Source organism: Protopterus annectens, chromosome 3.part0 (genome assembly GCF_019279795.1).
Source record: "Protopterus annectens isolate FY-2018-M chromosome 3.part0, PAN1.0, whole genome shotgun sequence".
Classification (NCBI taxonomy): Eukaryota; Metazoa; Chordata; order Ceratodontiformes; family Protopteridae; genus Protopterus; species Protopterus annectens.
This window is the reverse complement of record NC_056731.1, coordinates 182,473,613-182,496,292: the sequence shown is the minus strand read 5'-3', so window position 1 is coordinate 182,496,292 and position 22,680 is coordinate 182,473,613. Positions and strand designations below refer to the sequence as shown.

The 22,680-nt window shown below is 43.3% G+C and overlaps 1 protein-coding gene across 1 annotated transcript in view; it reads right to left on the bottom strand.

The window, feature by feature from the left end:
* The window catches only part of LOC122796306 (aryl hydrocarbon receptor-like), a 1,394,090-nt gene that overhangs the window by 187,458 nt on the left and 1,183,952 nt on the right, over nucleotides 1-22,680 (bottom strand). The window contains exon 6 of the mRNA XM_044064677.1: nucleotides 21,602-21,732. Coding sequence (XP_043920612.1) covers nucleotides 21,602-21,732 — 131 coding nt within the window. The remainder of the gene's footprint in view (nucleotides 1-21,601; nucleotides 21,733-22,680) is intronic.

Below are 22,680 nucleotides of genomic sequence, written 5' to 3'. Positions count from 1 at the left end.
GTCTCACATAGACCTACAATATAAGCACCAGCAAAACACACACATAAATACACATTACCATACTCGGAGAATAAAAATATTAATCTGAAAAAGAGAAAGTGTCCTCCTAAGCAAACAAGCAAGCAATATGCACCTCCAAGCACACACCAGAAAACGCATAATACACCAAAGCAGTGTGCTTCACAACAGGCCCTAAGGCAAAACAACATATCCAACATACTAGTAATAGGTGACTCCATAGTCAGGCACACAGATGTTCCACTCACTAGGCTGGACAAGGGGAAGGTTACTGTCAGTTGTCTGTCAGGTGCTATGATCCGCCACATAACACAAGCACTTACATCACTCCAGAACAGGTACATATATGATGCGGTCTTTGTACATGTCTGTGTGAATGATCTGTGACATACCTCCCAGGACAACATGACAAGAGATATATAGTAGCTGTATGAACATGTAGCCCAGGCTGGTATGACCCTGACCTTGAGTAGCATCTTATCTTCACCTACATGATACTGCAATATAACAGAAAGATGATAAACTTCAACAATTGGCTGAGCTTCTGGTGTCATTCAAAGGGGATCCAGTCTCTGTCTGCATGGGATGACATGATAGACAAGCTTTGTTGCTTCGCTAGATATGGTTTGCACCTGTCACCCCTATGCTTCTGAATACTGGCCAAGGCTCTTGCTGTCCCCATATTACCTTTTTTAGGCAAGGCTCAAAGGACAAACCAACCTCCGTAACCAACACATATAACCACAAAGTGAGCTAAATGCTACTCATTGCCAGAAGTCTCTGCCTCCAAATGCACACACTCGAGGCACTCCTCAGTGTGGAGAATATTGATATCTTTGCAGTAACAGAAACCTAGTTCAAGGCTACAGAGAGCACACCAGCACTACCAGGATACTACTCATTCCATACCTTCTGGCATCAGAACCTGGATCATAGCACATAGGGCGGGGATGTATCCATATTCATCAAGGATACTTACACCTCTCTCTACATCCTCTCTACAGGATATGTACCCATAGAATGTTGCACAGCAACGTTCTTCCCACTCCACAGGGGTGGGGCCACAACAGACCCTTGGCATTCCCGCTCTATGAGCCTGACGAGTCTGATCTGCAAGGCAATGGAGCTAATCATAATGGAACTCAACAATAAAGACATTGGGAACCTTCACACAGTTAAGCACACCCAGTTTGGCTTTGTCAAAGGCAGATCATGCCTCCTGAACTGGGTGGATTTCTTTGAGACAGTTACCCAGGCTACAGATGATTGAAAGGAGCTCCACACAGCTTACCTACACCTCGCTAAGGCCTTTGACACCATTCCCCAGTCAGGTATCATAGATGATCCATACATCACAAGATGGATTGCAAACTGGCTCACAGATAGATCCCACAAATTAAGAGTTGCTGGCTACATGTCAGACTCTAAACCGGTAACAACTGTGTCCCCCGGGGTTCAGTCCTGGGGTCCCTCCTGTTTGGCATATACTTCTCAGAAGTACATGCCAACACAGGAGGGTTGTGGTTGACTAAGTTTGCTGGGAACTGTAAAGTGTGTGCCATAATAGATTCCCCGGATAACACAAACATTCTCCAGAAGGGACTCTATGAGACAGATTTGTGGTGTCAGAATCATGGCCTCAAGCTCAGTGCGGAAGAATACATAGTAATCCTCTTTGGGGAAAACAATGTACCCACAAACTTCCACATAGGTGTTACCCCCCTGAACACTGACGAGGTAATAAGGGATCTGGGGACACAAGTAGATATTCATCTTTCCCTTGACAACCATGTTGCCAAAGTGGTTAGGAAATCCTATGTGGCCCACCTAATCAACAAAGAGTTTGCATCAAGATCACAAGAGGTAGTGGTGGCCCTCTACTCTTAAGTCATCAGACCCATCATTGAGTACAATGCACAATTTTGGATGTACTCAACTAGGCATATCCAGCAGCTGGAGAGACCATAGAGGTACCTCACCAAGAGGATTACTGGCCTCAAACAGTTGTGTTATGCAACACAACTGGAAAAACTAAATCTGTTCTCTGTTGCATACCGCCTACTCAGAGGCAAACTCTGCCTAACATACAGAGCCATGCCCAACACATAACTGTTGAACATGCTCCATCTAAGGAAAACAAAACTGAGTTGCACCACACACTCCAGGGATATGAACCTCATCACAATGAATACAATATGCTGGTGGGATAAAGTACCATCCCAGAGACTTGCCTTACTGTGGAACAGAGTCCCCATGTACATCAGACAGAGCCCTTCACTGACACTCTTCAATAGGAACCTTGATGAGTGGATGGGAAACAGACAATTCACACCAGGTATCACATCAGCAGCCCCACTAGAAAGGGGCTTAGGGTCCTAACTATTAGAACTAGGGCTTAGGAGACTAACCAATTGGGTGGTGAAAGCTGCACAACTTGCCTAGGCTAATATATGCCTTCGTGAAGATAGTCTACTACATACCTATGAACCTATGTGACAGGTACATGTCTACAGATAGTATTTATTTATTTTTATTTTACATTTGTTAACTGGGAGAGTCCGACTGGATACATGTCCATTTTCAGCGGAGGCCGGGGAAAAAAAGCCAGGTACACAACAGACATATGAACATTGTTAAAAAAAAAAAAAGGAAGATAGTGAAGTTCTAAATACATATAAAAGACACATCACTTCTGACAAACAAATAGCAGCAGCAAAAAAAAAAACATTGAATGATGTTTTTCAGAGCTGGTGTTTTCTCTGGGTGATACAGTATCTGTAGTAGATGTGTACTTCATTGTACAGTCATGTTGTACAGCAGGCACATGCACCACATACACTGTAATGCTTACATATACTCGTGGCTATTATGTACAGTGGGTGAGATGTGCACCTCATGTCTTTTGTACCACTGGAATGTGTGCTGGGTGGGACAGTCCTGGATGGCTACTTGTCATGGTCACCCTCTTACACACATCTATGCCCATCCATCTTTGGCTCCCCCAACATATATAGGTACATAGGTAGGTAACAGGCTATCTGCCTGAAGGCATATATTAGTATGGCCAGAGTGTGCAGCTATCACCACACCTGGGGTTAGTTACCTATGCCTCTGTGTAGTAGAGCTGATGAAGTGATCCATGGTGTGACAGTTCAGTTTCACATACACTGATCAAGGCTCATCTGGAAGAGTGTCATTGAGGGACTCAGCTTAATGTAGGTTGGGAGCCTGTTCCAAAGCAAGGGAAGTCTGTGAGTTAGTAATGTATCCCTCCAACATGTTCTATTTATTGTTTTGATGATTATATCCCTAGAGCATGTGGCACTGTGAGCTTGGGTTTACTTCAGATAGAGCATGTACATCAGTTCTTCATTGGACATGGACCTGTATGTTGGGCAGAGATCGCCTGAGTAGATGGTATGCAACAGAGTATAGATTGAGTTACTTCAGTCTTGTTGCATGGGGCAACTGTTTGAAGCCAGTAATCCTCTTGTTGAGGTACTTCAGTGGTCTTTACAGCTGTTGAAGGTGCCTAGCCAGATTCATTGCAAGTGTGTTGTGGTACTCTCTGATGGGTCTGATGACTGATGAGTAGAGGGAACCTCCTTTGACCTACATGCAAAGACTTTGGCAATTTGTGGGGACACAGCATGATTTTCTAACCACTTTGTGAATGTGTTTCTGAAAGTAGAGATGACTATCCACATGTGTCCATAGATCTCTTATTATTACCTCCATATTTAGGGTGTTGGCACCTATGTGGTATTTATATGACTGTAGCTCGAGGCCATAATTTTGACACCACATCTGTCTGACTGAGACCCTTTTTAAGGATGTCTCTGTTGTCCCAAACATCAATTATGACAACCTTTTTGCAGCCATCCACAAACTTTTCTAACCATAGCCCTTGTGTGTTTGACTATACTTCTGAAAAGTATACACCAGACAGGAGGGGTCCCAGGACTGAGCCATGGAGGAAAGCAGTTGTTACCAGCTTACAGTCCAACAGGGAGACCACAATTCTTACCTTGTGGGATCTATCTGTGCCCCAGTTGGCAATCCATCAGATGACATACGTGTTTATGCACAGGTTGTTGATTTTGTGGATATGACATGTGTGTGGGATGTTGGAAAAGGGCTTTTCAAGGTCTATGTAGGCCGTGTAGAGCTCATTTCATTGATGTATGTCCTGGGTAACTGCCTTGAAAACTGTCTAGCAGGTTTAGGGACCATGATCTACCCTTGACCAAACCAAAATGGGTAGGGTTCGGTGTTTGTAGGCTCCCAATAGCTCTGTTTATGAGTTCCATAATGATGGACTCCATGGCCTTGCAGATCAGGCTTATTAGGCTTATAAGACAATAGTTCCCATGGTCTGTTGTGCACCAACACTTGTGGAGTGTGCCAAATGTTGCTGTAACCCATTCAACAGTTTCATATCCTGTACAGAGGGTGAGTCTCAACAGACTGTTCAGGTACAGGGTCTGTTTGTTTTGGAGTTCACATATGACACAGCCAGGGACACCATGTCATCCCATAGACACCATGTTTTTAGGTTTGGATAGAGCTGTTTAACCATTGTATATGTGATTTCTAGGTTTTCACAATCTCCAGGTATGGTAATGGGCCCTTTTGTCAGTCAGAGGGGGGTAAATATGTATGAACCTGTCAGAAAAGATGTTGACAGTGTCAGTCATGCACCTGTATTCATTTACACTTTGCACAAACTCAGAATATATATGAGTTTACATTGATATTTATGAAACTCTCGAAACTCTCCTTAGCATGGAGAACATCGATATCTGTGCAGTAACAGAAACCTGGTTCAAGGCTCCCGAGAGCACCCCAGCACTACCAGGTTATACCTCATACCATGCTTTTCGGCCCCAAAACTTGGACCGAACCAGAAAAGGAGGGGGAGTATCAATATTTGTCAAAGATTCCCACACCTCCAGGTTGGTGGCACAGCACGAAGCATCAGAGACTATCCATGTGCAACTAACAGTGGGTAAAACTGCCTTCCAGTTTATAGCCTGCTACAGACCACCCTCCCAAACCCAGGAACCCCACTCGGCCTTCCTGAGAACACTGGAAAATATGAAGGTCTCTCCAAACACCATTATATTGGGTGACTTCAACTACCCAAACATAGACTGGGAGCATTACTCAAGCTCCAAACCCTAGCTCAAAGGTTCCTACAATTTATAAACTCAAATGCTATGGAACAACTTGTTACCACTCCCACAAGAGGGGAAAACATACTGGACCTGATCATCGCCAACATGGGGACTCTATGCTCCAGACCAGAAGTGTATCCCTCACTGGTAAGATCAGACCATAAACTAATCTCACTGGATATTCACATCCAGACCCCACTGCCCAGAAAACCACAGTGAAAAACTTCTCTAAAGCAAATTTCACACTCCTCAAAACCGAGGTGGAATCCTTCAAAGCCCCGGCCTGTGGAAAATACGCCAGACCGCAGAATCCTTTATAAACGCATTCTATGAACACCTTCAGGAATGCATGGATCATGCAATCCCAAATAAAACCAAGACCCAATCCTCCAAAGGCAGACGTCCTGTCTGGTGGACCCCAGCCATAAACAAACTATACAATAGAAGGAGGAAGCTACTACATGATAGAGCAAAATCCCAAAAAGGAAGGCATCTCTGATCAGTGTTAGCAAAAACTACGGGCACTCATAAAATTGTCTAAGGCCAGCTTCGAGAGAAAAATTGCACAGGACACTAAGGATAATCACAAGGCTTTCTTTAGTTATGTTAGGAACCTGGGTGGGAATTCCCAGATATGCTCAGAATTAGTCCAAAATGACAAAAAATACACCGAACCCACAGACATTGCCAACATCCTAGCTGACAGGTTCAGCGCAAACCCCCCCCCCAAAAGGGCAAATATCTATCCCAGCAGAGTGCTGCCCCCCTGACATCTCAGATGCTCAGCTAAGTACCGCCTCCAAAGCAAAAACACAGCATCAATGGGACCAGACGGTGTCCCGGGCTGCGTCCTACATGAACTCCAAGAAGAGCTAAACCCAAACATACAACTGCTGTTCAATCTTAGCCTTACCACAGGATATGTACCCAAAGAGTGACGTACAGCAACAGTGGTCCCTCTCCACAAAGGTGGTGCCTCAACGGATCCTGGAAACTATCGCCCCATAAGCCTGACTAGCTTGGTCTGCAAAGCTATGGAAAGGATCATCATGGACCTCATAAAAAAAGATATTGGGGACCTACAGACACTGGATCCTACCCAGTTCGGCTTTGTTAAGGGCAAATCCTGCCTCTTAAACCTGGTCGATTTCTTTGAAACAGTCACCAAGGCCATTGACGAGGGGAAGGTGGTCCACACAGCCTACCTGGACCTCGCAAAAGCCTTTGATACAATACCCCACTCGGGCATTATAGAATAAGCTCACCAGCTTAAATATAAACCCCTATGTCACTAGATGGGTTGCAAACTGGCTCAAGGACAGAACCCACATGGTTAGAATTGCTGGAGCAATGTCAGACTCCAAACCAGTTACAAGTGGCATCCCACTAGGCTCAGTCCTGGGACCTCTCCTGTTCGGTATATATTTCTTGGAGGTACAGGCCAACACGGAAGGACTGTGGCTGACCAAGTTCGCAGATGACTGCAAACTTGGCACTATAATCGACTCTCCAGCCGATACAAGCATCCTCCAAAAGGACCTCATAAAAACAGACAACTGGTGCCAGAGCCATGGCCTCAAGCTAAATGCCAAAAAGTGTATAGTCATCCCCTTTGGCAAAAACAAAGTGCACACAAATTACCACATAGGTGGTAATCCATTAAGTACGGAAGAAGTAATTAGGGACCTGGGGACCCAAGTTGATAGCAATCTCTCATTTGACAACCATGTGGCCAAAGTGTTTAGAAAAACATTTTATATAGCCCACCTAATCATGAAGGGATTCACATCTAGATCAGGGGAGGTCATCGTGCCTCTTTACTCATCCCTCATCAGGCCCATAATTGAGAACAATGCCCCTTTTGGGATGTACCTTACCAGACACCTGCAGCAACTGGAAAGACCCCAAAAGTACCTCACCAAGAGGATCAAAGGGCTCAAACAGATGCCATATGCTGCCTGGTTAAAGAAACTCCAGCTCTACTCAGTGGCATACCGCCTGCTCAGAGGCGATCTGTGCCTGATGTATAAAGCCATGTCCAACCTGGAATTAATGGACATGCTGCACCTCAGAAAATCCAAATCCCATCGAGCTACGAGCTCAAGAGACTTGAACCTCAGCACTGAAATAAATAGGACATGCTGGAGGGACAGATTCATAACCCAGAGTCTCCCTTCACTCTGGAATAAAATCCCAGTCCAGGTTAGGCAGAGTCCCTCATTGACTCTCTTCAAGAGGAATCTTGATGAGTGGATGGGGGATCGTAGGTTTACCCCGGGTATCACTTCTGTGTCACTGTTAGACAGAGGCATAGTATACTAACCTCGAAAAAGGGCATAGCAAAATTAATTTAAAATGGGTGGCGAAAGCCAAACACACTCTGGCTAGGCTTAGAAATGCCCTAGGGCAGATAGCCTAGTATGAACCTATGAACCTATAACATAGCTAAAGAAAGCTTCACGGTTCTCTATGGAATCTTTGGCAATATTTTTTGCAGAGCTTGGCTTGGATAATGTTAGGAGTGCTCATTGTTTCTTGATGATACTGATCAGAGATTTATTGATCTTCTTTGGATATTAACTTTCATTGAACAACTTAAGTACTTGTATTACATAGTTTGATTATGACAGGGGTCCAATATATTATATGGGTCTGTTTTCATATCACTGTGTGCGCAAGGCAGGATTGGTGAATAGTGACATGTGTCTGGAGTAAGAACTGCAACTGCCAGATATGTGTGGCCCACTGCTGTACTCAGACATGGCCTAAGTGTGTGAGCATGCCCAGTATGAACTTTCAGTATGTTGTTGACTGAAATTTGCTATATCTGTTTAAGTGTGTGAGCATGCCCACTATGGACATATATACTATATGTGTGTGCAAAATCAAGCTGGTTTTTACTTCAGGACTCACCTTTGTGTTGTACATCGACAGGAAGCACGTTGTGCCTGCAGGGCTTCCATGAGTCAATTTGCATAGACTTATCAACATTTCTACATACAGGGGGACCAGCTATTATTTGTACATTTCTACCCGGGGGGGGAGCACACCTGATTACTACTGTGGATGTACATAGGATGAGGGGTACACCTGACACTTGTACACATTTGTTAGGCCTGCACTGCTATGTCGGGTACTCCATTTCAGTCTGTACTGATGCCTATCATACTGGCTAGAGGCATACCACTGTAGCACAGACCTTAGCTTCCAATTACACGCATATTAGTTTGTGACTTCATAACCTACCCAGCCTACATCACACTGCCTGGCCTGCTGTTATCTGTCTGCACTGGCCTCTGGGAAGGTTACCCATATGCCTCTTCAGAGGGCATGATACAGCATTTGTTTGTGTTTGCGTTTGTCTACAACTGTCCTGCTGGCTGTGACTGTTAAGTATGTGACCCCCCCCCGACTGGTATGTGTGAGTGACTTAAGTTGTGTCTGTGCCAGTATTGAGGGTGGTGCTGCAGGGCTGCCTATGTCAAATGAACATAGTACACTCTCTATACATGTTTGAAAACAGACAGTGTCAAGTTAGGCATCCCTTTTACTGTATGTGCGAGTCAGAGAGAGGTGTCATTTCCAGGGTTCCTACTGAGTCAGTGTATGTGCTATGCATTGCCTCTTTGCCAAGGCCAGGGCATACTGGGCACGCCTCCTACTGCCTACTGGGGCAGGCTCAGGTTGTTCTTCCTCTGAGTCACGCTGTGTCTGTGCAGGCCTTGGCAATGGTGGGGGCTGTTTGGCCCTGCCCCATGCTGTTCCTGCTGCAGCTGTTTCCACAGGATCAAATTGTGTAGCATGGCACATACCATAACAATTTGGGTACATGTAGTTGGTGAGCACTGCAAGGCTCCACCATGTGTGTCCAGGCACTGGAACCGTGACTTGAGCATCCCAAACACACACTCAATTATGATTCTTATTTGTGCGTGTGGCTCATTATGAAGTTCTTGTTCAGGTGTGTGTGCATTTCTGATGGGTGTTATCAGCCATGGTTCCAGTGCGTATCCAGCATCCCCTACTAGGTGACCATAGGGAATGTCCCCATTGGCAAATAACTGGTACAGCTGGATCAGATGCCAAATGTGGGAATTGTGATAGCTTCCAGGGCATCCAGCACACATATTCATTATTATGCCCTGGGCATCGCACACAAACTGGAAGTTGATGGAGGGGAAGCCCTTGCAGTTGATGTAGACCCTACCCCACTCACCGGGTGGTGCTTTGATGCATATGTGTGTGCAGTCTATTGTATCCACTACCTCAGGGTATTCTGCTATTTGGTGGAAAAGGTACATATTGCTGGCCAATGCCTCATGGGAATTGTGGAAATATATGTGGTCACCGACATGTGCTGACATGGCATCCAGGAACTGGTGGAGTACCCTGGATGCTGATGCCTGTGAAATCCCCATCATATCACCAGTTGGTCTTTGGAAGGTACTTGTAGCTAGTATTCTTAGGCCAACACATACCTTGGTATCCACTGGGATGGGTTCCCCTCTGTTGGTTCTGTGTGTGAGGTGTGGCCGGCACTGCTCAACAATTTGCTGTAGGAGGTCCCTGTCCACCCTATAACGCACCACTATCTCTAGCTCATGTAGCCCCTGGTAGGTTACCCTGGGTCTGTACACTCTTCTCCATCTCCTCACTGTGGGTTGCTCAGCAGCATTCACAACATCACCACCCTCAGCACCTTGCACATGTTGTTTATGATAGCAAGAGCAGCCCCTAACATTTTGTCTGACTTAAGCTTTCTAAGCTTTCCTTCTTTGTATACTGCAGTGCTGCAGAGTTCTTGAGAAAAAAACAGGGGGAAATGGTGTTTGCAGAGTTTAAGTGCTGGGCTGGGCTAGTCTGCTGCCTGTGCAATTGGCTGATTCTGATATATTTCACATGGCAGCTCTGCTAGTTCTCCTTGGTTAACTTCCTACTACTTCTTTTCCTTCCTTTTGCCTTTCTGTTTCCACCCAGGGCAGCACAGTGCACATGCTGTATGCAAGTTTGCAAGGACTTTCCTATCTTTTAACAGTGTCCACCTTGGGTTTGAGTTTTTCAAATAGGACAATTGTAGACACGTCTCTTTGCAATCCTAAGCAACTCGGGGCAAACACGAGCCACTGTTCTCCAATTAGCTTACAGCCTGTCTGACACACACACCCTCATGATGTCACCTATATTCTAGTCTTCTACTCACCTACTCCTAATCTTACACTCTTGGGACATGCTTCACATGCTGGGGAAAATTGGGATTCACTATCCTTATCCTCATTTGCATAGGATTGCTTAGTAATGCATGGTTACATCTCTCACACTGAGCTTCTCCCACTTAGCAACCACTAATCAGTAGCCATGTTGTCTTCAGCCTGCCATTCACCTGCATGGCAGAATAAGCTTTTTAGTGAAAATGCCTATTTTTGGCTTTTTTTAAATTATTTTCTTGTTTTTAAAGTGCCGCACATTTGCACGGTGCTGCGCTATGATTAAACATCAGAGATCAGGGGGAAAAAAAGTTAACTTTTTATGTTTTTAAACATTTTGCAATGCCAATGGCCTTATATCTGGCCATTGGCATGCTTCCTCAACTGTATGCATCCTTTATTTGGAGCTGTCATAGCTCCGATTAGCTATTTGCAGAAATGTACTCCGTTACCAAAGGAGTACATTTCTGCAGGTAACACTAATCTTCCACGGACAGTTTGTGTTTGCTGGATCGCAAATTTACCTCATTTGCATGGCTTTCACCAGCAAATGAGGTAATTTGCATACCATGACGCTGCCTGTGAAAAACTAGCTTTAGCAGCTCTCGTGCATGCCCCTGCCGGCTGTTCCTGGATCGCACGGCAGACATATTGCCAGCGTGAGCTCCTACACTCATCTTGCACTCTGTGCAAGCTTTTGTAAATCCGGGAGATAGTGTACTAACCTCCTTAATATGTAAGCAGATTCACAAACATTAATGCAAAAAGCACCCCGGCAGCATAACTGAAAAAGTGACCTGTATACTATTTAATGGTTATGACATTATGTACACATAAACTTGCACATTGAAAAAAATATGATAAAAATGACAACTTACACAAAAACAGTGAAAATATGATTGCTATCATCTAAAGTTTGGAAAGTTAAGTGTTTGCATATAGCACAAAGCACCACTTCAAAACTGTCACTATAGTGAAAAAGTACAGTTTTGTACCTACCATAAATGTAGATGCTCGAGTGTTCACCCTGCTGCAGTCATCACTCTTGGGTTATCCTGCCGTCAGGTGGTCCCGCAGTCGGCCCGAATTCCAAAGTCTTGGTCCAGCGTTGGTTGCTGTCGCTTTTTCTGTGACATCAGTGCGCCAGGGGTAGATAAGAGGCATCCAACGCCATTTTCTTCAGTTTTTCTTGCCTCAGATGTCAGGTGCCCACAATAGGTAGGCAAAAAAAAAAAAAAATATATATATATATATATATATATATACACATATACATATAGCTATATAAAAATAAAACAATACCCTTAGGCACAAGCAAATACACCACAGAGGCAGTATAGGATAGAGTGGTAGAGATAAGTTCAGCTAGTTCAGAGGGGATGGAGGGAGGGTAACCTGGACTGCAGCAGGGTGAACACTCGAACATCTACATTTATGGTAGGTACAAAACTGTACTATGTTTATCGTGTTACCCTGCTGCAGTCATCACACTTGGGTTGAATCCCAAAGCTAAGGATGGGAGGTGGAGTCAGACAGGGATAGAAGAAGCTAGTAAGCCCTGCAAAACTGCAGTGGCAAAACCAGCTCTAGTCTTAGAGTATAGAGGTAAGTGATAGTGTTTGGTGAAGGTGTGCACTGAACTCCAAGTAGCAGCTTCCAGAATATCCTTGGTTGGCACTCCCCTGAGAAAGGCTGCTGATGTAGCTGTAGCCCTGGTGGAGTAGGACCTAATGTTAGCAGGTACTGGTTTCCCATGATGTGTGTAACAGAAACGTATGCAATGCCCTATCCATTTTGAAATGGTCTGTTTTGAGATAGCTTTTCCTTGTGATCCTGTAGCATAGGCTACAAAAAGCTGGTCAGTTTCTCTGAAAGCCTTAGTTGTATCCAAGTAGTAACGTAATTGCCTGTGAATGTCCAAAGAGTGCAGGAGTCTTTCTCCTTTGTTCTGGGGATTTGGGAAGAAGGTGGGCAAGTGAATGGTTTGGTTTAGGGCCACACTGGATACCACCTTTGGCGTAAAGGAAGGGTTCGTTCATAGAGAGACTCTGTCTTGATGAAAAATGATGAAAGATTCCACTGCCATTAGTGCCTGTAGCTTTGAGACTCTTCTAGCTGAGGTTATTCGTAGTAGTAGGGCAGTTTTCCATGAAAGAAATTTTAAATCAGCAGAAAAAGCTGGTTCAAAGGGAGGTAGTGTAAGCTTTTCCAGAACAAAATTGAGATCCCAAGTAGGTGTTGGAGCTCTCCTTGGCGGTCTTAAGTTCTTAGCCCCTCTGAGGAACTGTCTCAGGAGTGGATGTGAGACTAAAGGAGGATCCGTGCTGTAATGAGCTGAAATTGCTGAGGCGTGGATCTTAATAGATGAAAAGGAAAGTCCTTTGTGTAACATCTCAGTTAAATATTGTAGAATCTGAGGTATGTTTGGAGCAAGGGGGTTTAGGCCTTTAGCCTGGTTCCAGGCGCAAAATCTTTTCCATTTGTCTGAATAGGTTTTCCTGGTGCTGGGTCTCCTGGCCTCCAGAATGACATCCATAACAGCTCTGGATAAAGGTGTTGGCTGGTTGTTTAGGTAATTTGCCATGCAGCCAGGTTTAAAGTCTTGAGCTGGCTGTGTAGAATCTGATGATCTCGCTGGGTGAGCAGGTGAGGAATTTGTGGCAAAATCCATGGTGGGCCGTGGGCCATGTTCCTTAAAATTGGGTACCAATGCTGGCGTGGCCAGTCTGGTGCAACGAGTATCATTTGTGGTCTCTCTAATCTGACTTTCAGCAGTACCTTTGCTAGAAGAGGTAGTGGAGGGAAGGCATACACTGTTAATGTTTTCCAACTGAATGAGAGGGTGTCCACTTTCCAAGCTAGTGGGTGGAAGGTCCTTGTGCAAAATTTTTGAAGTTGGTGGTTGTGGGAGCTTGCAAACAGATCTATGTCTGGGCGTCCCCATTTTTGAGTTATCATTGCAAATACTTGTGGATCTAGTTTCCATTTGTGTGGATCCATGATATTTCTGCTTAGGTCGTCTGCCAATGTGTTTTTCTGTCCTGGCAGGAATTGTGCTTGTAATTGAACCAGGTAAGACAGTGCAGTGTTCCACAAGGTCATTGCTTGCCTGCATAGAGGGTAGGAATGTGTGCCCCCTTGCTTGTTTATGTACCACATGACTGTGGTATTGTCTGTCTTTATTATTAGTTGTCCTGGGTGTAGAAGGTCCTTGAAAGCTGTTAGGGCATTGTGTACTGCTAACATTTCTTTTTGATTGATATGCAGATGCGTCTGATCTGTAGTTCATTTGCCCTGAATGTACTGCCCTGCCATGTGTGCTCCCCAGGCATAGTCCAATGCATCTGTTGTCATAGTTTGCCTGGCTGTGGGTAAGGTGAAAGGCTGACCCTTGTTGAGGTGACATGCCTGTGCCCACCATAGAAACTCCTGTTGAAGGCAGGGAATGAGTGGTATCATTGTTTCCAAGCTGTGGCTGTGCTGAGTCCATACACTTTTCAGGTACCATTGTAATTTCCTCATATGCAGTTTTGCAAATGGTATTAGTAGTATGCAAGATGCCATGAATCCCAAGGCCTGCAGAATTTTTCTTGCATGGAGTTGGGTCTTTGTTGCCATTATTTTGAAATATTGAAACAGCTGTCGTTGCTTGTCTGGCGTGAGATAAGCCATCTGGGCCGTTGTATTCAAGCTGGCACCCAGGAATATTATGTTTTGTGAGGGCACTAGTTTTGATTTCTTTTCGTTTACTGTGTACCCTAGGCAACTTAGAAGGTGTTTGACAAATGCCAGATGCTTTAAAAGAATGTCTTTGCTTTCTGCTTGAATAAAGCAGTCGTCCAGGTATGGGTATATTTGAATTCCTCTTTGTCTGCAGTATGCAATTACTGGTGCCAGGCATTTTGTGAACACCATGGGCGCAGTAGATAAGCCAAAGGGCAGTGCAGAGAATTGATAATGCTTTGAACCTGCAATGAAGCGGAGGTATCTTCTGCAAATTTGTCTGATAGGGACATGCAGGTATACCTCCTTGAGGTCCAAAGTGACTAGCCAAGCATTCTTGCCCAGCATGGGAAGAAGCTGCTGTAGTGTTAGCATCTTGAATTTTGGTACTTGCAGATAGGTGTTCAGAATTGAAAGATCCAGAATGGGTCTCCATGCCTTGCCCTTTCTTGGGACTAGGACGTCTTGAGTAAAATCCTTGTCCTTGCTCCTGTGTAGGTACCTGTTGAATGGCTCTCATGTTCATGAGAGCTGTAATTTGTTTTTGTGCCTCTGCCCATTGATTTGGTGGCAGGTTTGGCATTCCTTTGTTCCTTGGTAAGGTATGAAAGTGGAATCTGTATCCTTGAGAGACAATGTTTAGAACCCATTTGTCTTTTGTGATGATGTGTCAGTTGTCTGCAAAAAAATGCTAGTTTTCCTCCCAAGGGAGTTGCCAGGAGAGATTTGCTTGGTAGTTTGAGGATAGAGTCATTATGTTTGTCTTCTGCTAGCTTGGGGCCTGTCTTCTCCTCCTTTCTGGGTAGCAGAACCCCATTGGCGAGGTTTGTAAGGGCCCTGTGACTGACCTCTGCCCCTTGGGCGTCTGTATTTGCCCCTCTGTGATCTGTCAGAAGCTGGAAAGGGCCAGTTTTTTGTTGGCCAATTTCTGCTGAATCGAGGGGGTTGTACCTGCAAAAATTCCTTGACCGTTTGCATAGACTTTGCCTTATCCAACATTTTCTTTAAAACCTCTTCTGCTTTGACACCAGATAATACATCCTGTTGTAAAGGTGCATCCAATAATTTTGCTTTAACATGGTCAGGGAGGGTTTGTTCTTTTAACCAAGCATGCCTACGTATGACAGAGCCAGTAACAGCTGCTCTACAAGAAGCTTCCAATGAGTCAAATCCGCATTGTAAAGTATGTTTGCCCACCTGTTCAGCTGCATGCAACAGATCCTGCATTTCTTTGAATTCAGGCAGTTCTGAATGTGTGCTCATTTTTTGTTTTAACTGAGACATTAGAAATTGTTGATATTTCAACATGTGAAACTGGCAATTTAATGCTCTCATAGCCAGAGTAGCTGAAGTGTATATTTTCTTTCCCCATCTATCTAGGGCTCTGGAATCCCTTTCAGAGGGCACAGGATTTTTAGTCATAGAAGCTTTTGCTCCCTTAGGACCCTGGGAAATTGTTTCTGGATCAGCTACAGGGCTTTTATAAAGGAATTTGTGTGAGTCAGGTACTCTGTAGTATCTGTCTGGTTTGGCTGGAGCAGGAGGAAGAGAGTCTGGATTTAAACTAGACTCCAAGTAAACATCATCCACAATATTCAGAACAGGAGGGATAGCAAGAGGTCTGTGCTGGGGTAGTAAAAGGAACTCTTGGAGCCTTTTCTTAGAATCTGAGTAATCCTGGCCTTCCCTGTGGAAATGTTCCCTCATGGTATGTAAAGTTTACCCAAAGGAGTAGTCTTCAGGGGGAGATGCTGAGGGAATAGAGTCTTCAGCATCAGAATCTTCATAAGGTGGAAAAGTGTAATCCTGTTCCTCAGAAGAATCTGAGGAGAGAGAAACCTGGTCAGAGGATGCATAATCCTCCTCTTGTCTAGGTCTTTTATCAGGAGGGGGATGGGAACCCCTGATAAGGGTAATCAAATCTTCAGCCATCTTAAGCATCTGTTTCCTAGGCATGGGGCCTTGAACTGTAGACTGATGTACAGTTTTCTTTGGTTTTAAAGGAGTTTTAAGTTTAGCATAAGATTTAATGGTGAGTGTAGTCGGTCTGAAGACACCTTCAGAAACCGAAGGTGTTTCCATTGCACCGGTGTCTAGTTCTGCTCCGGTGTTGGTAGAAGGCTGCGTCGGCCTAGTCGATTCCGCATGGGAATCCTCAGCTGTCTGGGGTTCCAACTCTGCAGTCGTCAGGGGCTGCGTTGGCGCCTCACTGAAAACCGGAGAACCGGTGATAGGCCCAGCTGAGGCCTCGGTGTCTGGCTTATTCCTAGGCTGACTGTCCTTATCCTTGTGTTTTTTATGAGTGGCGGTCATCGGCTGCTCCGACGGCATGATATAATTAAAATTCCTACTAAAGTAATGCCATGCGAAGTCAAAACGGCATTTGATAGTTCATTTATTAAACCTAGCGCAAAACCGACAACCTGTGACGTTGTGGTCTGGGCCTAGGCAAGGAATACAATAGGAATGGGAGTCCTTATGAGGTATTTGCTTCCCACAAGAAATGCAATTGTTAACTTTTTCTGACATCGGACTGAGGCAAGAAAATGTTCCCCAATGGGGTACTTAGCTTTATTGAAGACTTCGGACTGAAATTCAAATCGAAAATCTCAGGTGTCGGCCGACCGGCACTTGCGAACTGCTTCTGCTTTGGGCACCGCGCGGCAAGAAAGACTGGAGAAAATGGCGTCGGATGCCTCTTATATACCCCTGGCGCACTTATGTCAGGGAAGAATTGACAGCAACCGACACCGGACCAAGACTTTGGAATTCGGGCCAACTGCGGGACCGCCTGACGGCAGGATAACCCAAGTGTGATGACTGCAGCAGGGTAACATGATGAACATCTGCACAATAAAATACACAACATTTTAATACTAAACATTATGAACTATGGAAACACTCAACACATGTACGCATACGCACCAGAGAAATAAGATTTAAATCCAGCACAGCCTAGTACAGGACCATAACGATTTGCATGTGACATTTTGTTGAATAACACAGTACTGAGCATAAGCTAGCAGCTTCGTGATCTGTCAAGTCCTAGACATAGCAAAACCTAGCAAATATCAGAGATATAAATGTTGAAAGTTGATACATTTTTTCCACTGTGGTTTATATCATGTACCTCTAAAGGCAAATGTTTTGCCCCATAGCCTGATCTCTAAATATAGACAATCTGAGGTTGTACTATCACAGAACGTGGGTAAAAATATATTTTTATATGCTTATGCCTCTCTGACTCTCACCCACTCCAGTCTTGAACTCACTGGTTCCATGACCAGCAGGGGCCCTTCCACTGGATAAGATGACAGCTGACCGCAAAATTCTCCTGCTCTTCCAGAGGACACCCCCCCCCCACTAAATCAGAGCAATACAGTGTTTTACAATGAACCATATATGGAACCCAAGAAGTCCTCAAGCTGCAGAAATACATGCAATGCCATTTTCATAATGTGTTAATGCAGGGATAAGTGACATTTTGCACTGAGTGAAAATCTCTAGCAGATAATGTGTGCGCCTGCATTACCACTGTGGCTTGTAGTATCTTGCAACTATGCATGGGGGCTTCCACCCATGAGTAGTACCTGCTACTGTCACTAATTGACAAAGCTGAGCACAATTCCCAATCACAATGCTAGGTATCAGTACCAGAATGATCAGACCACTCCCTTCCTATAAGATAGGTGAGCTGTCACTGGCTGCTGAGTCCTATCTCCCCCCTTTTGGCTCCTACAGTACCCAGGCTGGTAAAGAAACTCAGGGTGCCTGGAACACAGTAACTGATTTATTCCTTCGTGCTACACAGCCAACAGAAAAGTAGATTTCTAAAAAGAAATACATTTTATTTTTTACTTTAAGGTTTTTTGACCTTGTAGTTGGCATATTAAGATTCCATATGTGACTGGTAGTGAATCACATCACATTGGCAGTGGGAGATAAAGGACAAAAATGTTAGTGCTTACTGTATTAATTTAATACCTTTGATCATGTTTGCTTTCTGTTACTACTTTTGACATTTGTGGTACTCAGCAATAAAATTTTGTTTGCTCAGGTTCTGTTAGTATAAAAATTATTATAACCCCCCCCCTAAAAGATGTGAAATGCTGCTAGCAGAGAGGTCTACTCCATGAAGTATTTGACATGCACTACTGCCCATATTCTACGTCATGCTGGACAACTATCAAAACCACAAACAAATCAAATAATAGTAGGTACCCTTGATGGAAGTGTGATAAAATTCAAGAAATTAATAAGAAACATGGCCAGTCTACCTCCACTGATCTTCTAAACACATTTTAAATGGAAATAAAGGAATTTGCTGAGCGTCAAAACTGTAAATGTTTCAGTTGAAAGAGAATGCATTCTCAAACTCACCGTACCTCCCAAACTTAAAATATCCCCTCTCTGCACCTCTTCCTTTAATACAGTCACTGCACCAAGTGAACAAGGGAAAATACCACTTATCTTCTCCCCCCAATTTTGACTCTTCAGAGGAAATCACAATTTGACCAGGTACCCAAAACCTGCAAAACACAATTTTTACCTGTTTTCATTTATTACTAAAGGACACTTACTAAAACCGTTGGCAGTACAGAGGTATAAAGACTCTTTTCACACTGCATTTAAGTGCAAGAGAGGGTGACTGATAAACAAATATGCAAAGCAGTAGAAGGTAAGACAGGAAATGAGCAGTTCAGATTCAAGTTAGGATGCAGCACAACTGACTCAATGTTTGTGGTGAGACAGTTGAGTAGAAGCTAGAGATGTGAAAAAGTCCAACTTGGCATTCCTAGACTTGAAAAAAGCATATGTCAAGGTCCCAAGAATCTGATTTGGGCAGTCCTGTAATGGTTTGAAGTCCCAGAAACATTGGTAGAATTAGTGCAGACTACGTACAATGACAGAAGTATGAACAGTGTTCGGACACACACAGTGGTCCCCAATAGGAGTGGGTGTGTCTCAAGGTTCAGTTCTGAGCCCACTGCTGTTCATACTAATGATGGACCACCTTAGCAAACAGGTTGGAAGGGACACATCAACAAAGCTGCTACATGCAAATGATGTGACATTACAAGCAAACTTTGAACAAGAACTTCAGCAAATGATAGAAAAATGGTATGCAAAACTGAAGGCTCACAGGATGAAACTGAGTATAGCTAAGACAGTTGTAATAGCAGCAAACAGGTGAAATCAGAAGAAACTGAAAATTGTGATAGAACGGAAAATAGTGGAAAAGGTTAATGCCTGCAAGTATCTGGCAGAAGTGGTTGAGGACAAAGCAAGTCTGAATAAGAAGGCCACAGCTAGAATCAGAGGGGCTGCATATGACTCGCAGAGTGTCAGGAACAATGTGTGACAAATGAATGCCAAAGAAGCTGAAAAATAAGGTTTACAAAATTGTGACACAACCAGTACTACTGTACAGTACAGAAACCTGGGCAGTGAAGGCATTGCAGTTGGGGAAGCTAGAGGTGATAGACATGAAGTGCTTGAGATGGGTGGTGGGATGCATACTGTGGGACAGACAAAGACATGAGGACATCAGAGCAGAAGCCCAAATAGCTCCAATTACAGGGAAGGTCAAAGAGAACAGATTTTGGTAGTTTGAGGGCACGTATAGGAAAGCAGAAGTCAATCTGGTACAGAAAATTTGGGACAGGCAGGAAGATGGCAAGAGGAAATGAGGCTTTCCAGCAGAGAGGTGAAAAGAATGGGTGTGAGAGAAGACCAGCAGGACTGTTGAAAAAAGTCTGAAAGTGGCATTTAATCAAGAAAGAGGATGGCAGCTGACGCAACATCCTTATCCTATGCAGGGAATGGGGAAAAGGGGATTGATGACAATGCTGATGATTTAATTTGTAACTGGGTTAAAGAACGTCCTATCATGACAGAAATCATCAATTCTGATCAGTAATATGATAGCTACTGTGCAAAATTTAAATGATTTCAGTCCAAAATTCTCAACATACTGTATGTGCAACTACAGTAATTTTTAAAAGACAAGAAGTTTTGTGCTAGGTAATAAATTTAGTGAGCTAATGTATAACATTACGTACTAGGGATTTCTGGAATCATATCGGATTAGTGTAAACCATGCCATCAAAATGGCACTCATCAAGATTGACAAGTCTAAAAAAAGAGTAGATCCATTTCTGATGTGGATAACTTTACTCAAACACTCTCTCCTTTACATAAACTGCTTCTAAGTGTGAATAACATTTAGGAAAATAGGGTCATCCTCAATGACTGCCATCACTTTGTGATGACCAGTACCACTCCCAAACTTTCACAGCCTAGAAGATAAAGTAGCACAAAATGCTATGCATTAAGAAATAATTTTAAATGAAGTCTTTCAAATGCATAACTCAGTGACTAGTGCACCCATTACATACAGGTTTGATTCCAGCACTGTCGATTTACATACTGGTTAAATTTGGGCAACTTACTATCCCATTCCAGAGACCCTGACCTGATTTTTAACAAGATGGACACTTTTACATAATACCTACTTCAATTCCGTCTATGGAATGTAGAGCATCACACAAATAAAATCACAAATAGGTGCTGCTCCCAGTGTCAATAAAGGCTGTCCTCCATACTGCTCTTTCTGTACAGATGTGTAATTTCACAATTCCATACACAAAAATCCGAAATCCAGTAGCTCTCAAATTATTTTATTTTATTAACATGTAAAAAATAAAAAACGGATTTAGCACTTTCATCTCCGTACCGGAGATTTCATCAGAATCATCTGTTCACTAGTTCTCTACTATATTTAAAGTAATACAATCTTTAAATATAGTAGAAAACTAGTGAACAGATGATTCTGATGATGTCTCCGGTACGAAGATGAAAGTGCTAAATCCGTTTTTTATTTTTTACATGTTAATAAAATAAAATAATTTGAGAGCTACTGGATTTCGGATTTTTGTGTATGGAATTGTGAAATTACACATCTGTACAGAAGGAGCACTATGGAGGACAGCCTTTATTGACACTGGGAGCACCGTCTATTTGTGATTTTATTTGTGTCGTGAACTTTTGTGCCTGATTACTGGTTTGAATGTAGAGCATCCCCGCCCATGCATGTACCACCAAAAATGATGCTGAAATCTTCATGGATACATTAATAACTACATGCTCTAAATGTATCATAATCATTATCACCTAGTTTTAAGAAAATACCAAAGTTCCACACTCCAGACTCCAACATGTACTGTAACAATGTGACAAAGGAGGGTAAAATACAGATCCTTATGAAAAACCCACATCTAAACCATGAATACTAATAGTAATCTAGAAATCTGTGTGACTAAACACCAGTTAATTCATCCACATTTGAGTGAGACATGTTAATGAAATTTATTATTGAGGCTGTGATACTGCATAACATGCTTGAAATACTCAGTAACAAACATCCACAGCAGAAAACTTCAGAATAAATGCAACAGAATTAAATTGCAAAGTGTATACCAAAAAACCTGAGGAATTGTCCAAAAGGCATCTTAATCTGCAGATAAAGTTCCTTTCCAAAAATACTGCATTCTCTGGAGGAAGTTGGTCTGGTTTATAATACGTTATTTCCATTGGAAAGACACTGTCTCCTGCAATCAATAAATAAAAATAAAAATATGAGAGTCCAAGGGGAAAAAAACACCAACACATACACAAGGAGAAAATATATTACTGGGAACATACAGCCATGCCAAAAAACTATACAAAATGTTGCTTCTCTCCTCACTTCAAACTTAATTCAGTCTTTAGCTTTTAAAATGAATTCTAATCAACAAAAATGTTATGGAGGTCATACAGAAAAGGGAAAGATCTTTAATATCTTCTCAAATAATTATTTATGATGGGGTCGCAAGAGAGGTAAATTTGCACAATTCAATGTGACTTGACACACTGTTAACTGCTCTGCTGACAGTGTGATGATCCTTGCTTAGGTCATGCATGATTAGCAATTACGTTAATTTTGTAAGGGGGGGGTGTGTGTGTGGATGTAACCCCTGAATTTATTACTTTTTATTTATGTGCCAGTGTATGGCATGAGACTACAGTCTGAATCATAATAGTCTGATTGGAAAACATGCTTCATTTACACTTGTATACCAGCTTATAAGTTGATAGTTTCATAGGTGTGTGTACTAGGCTAATGGCCCTGGAGCCTTTACAAGCCTAGCCCATAGGATTAGCCTGGCATCGTGCCACCCAAACTTAGTTCCCAGTGCCTCTGAGCAGAGCCACTGGAGTGATCCCCGGGGTGAATTTTCTATTTCCCATCAACTCATCAAGATTTCTCTTGAACAGGGCCAGTGAGGTGCTCTGCTTGACATGTATGGGAAGTCTCTCATAGCATGGGCAGTCTCTGGGTTGTGAACCTGTCCCTCCAGCATGTTCTGTTGATTGTGGTAATGAGGATGAGGTCACTGGAGCGTGTGGTGTGGAGGGATTGGGATTTATTTAAATCTAACATTTCTAACAGAGCTGGGTCAGACATGGCTTTGTAAGTGAGGCAGAGATCACCTCTAAGTAGGCGATATGAGACAGAG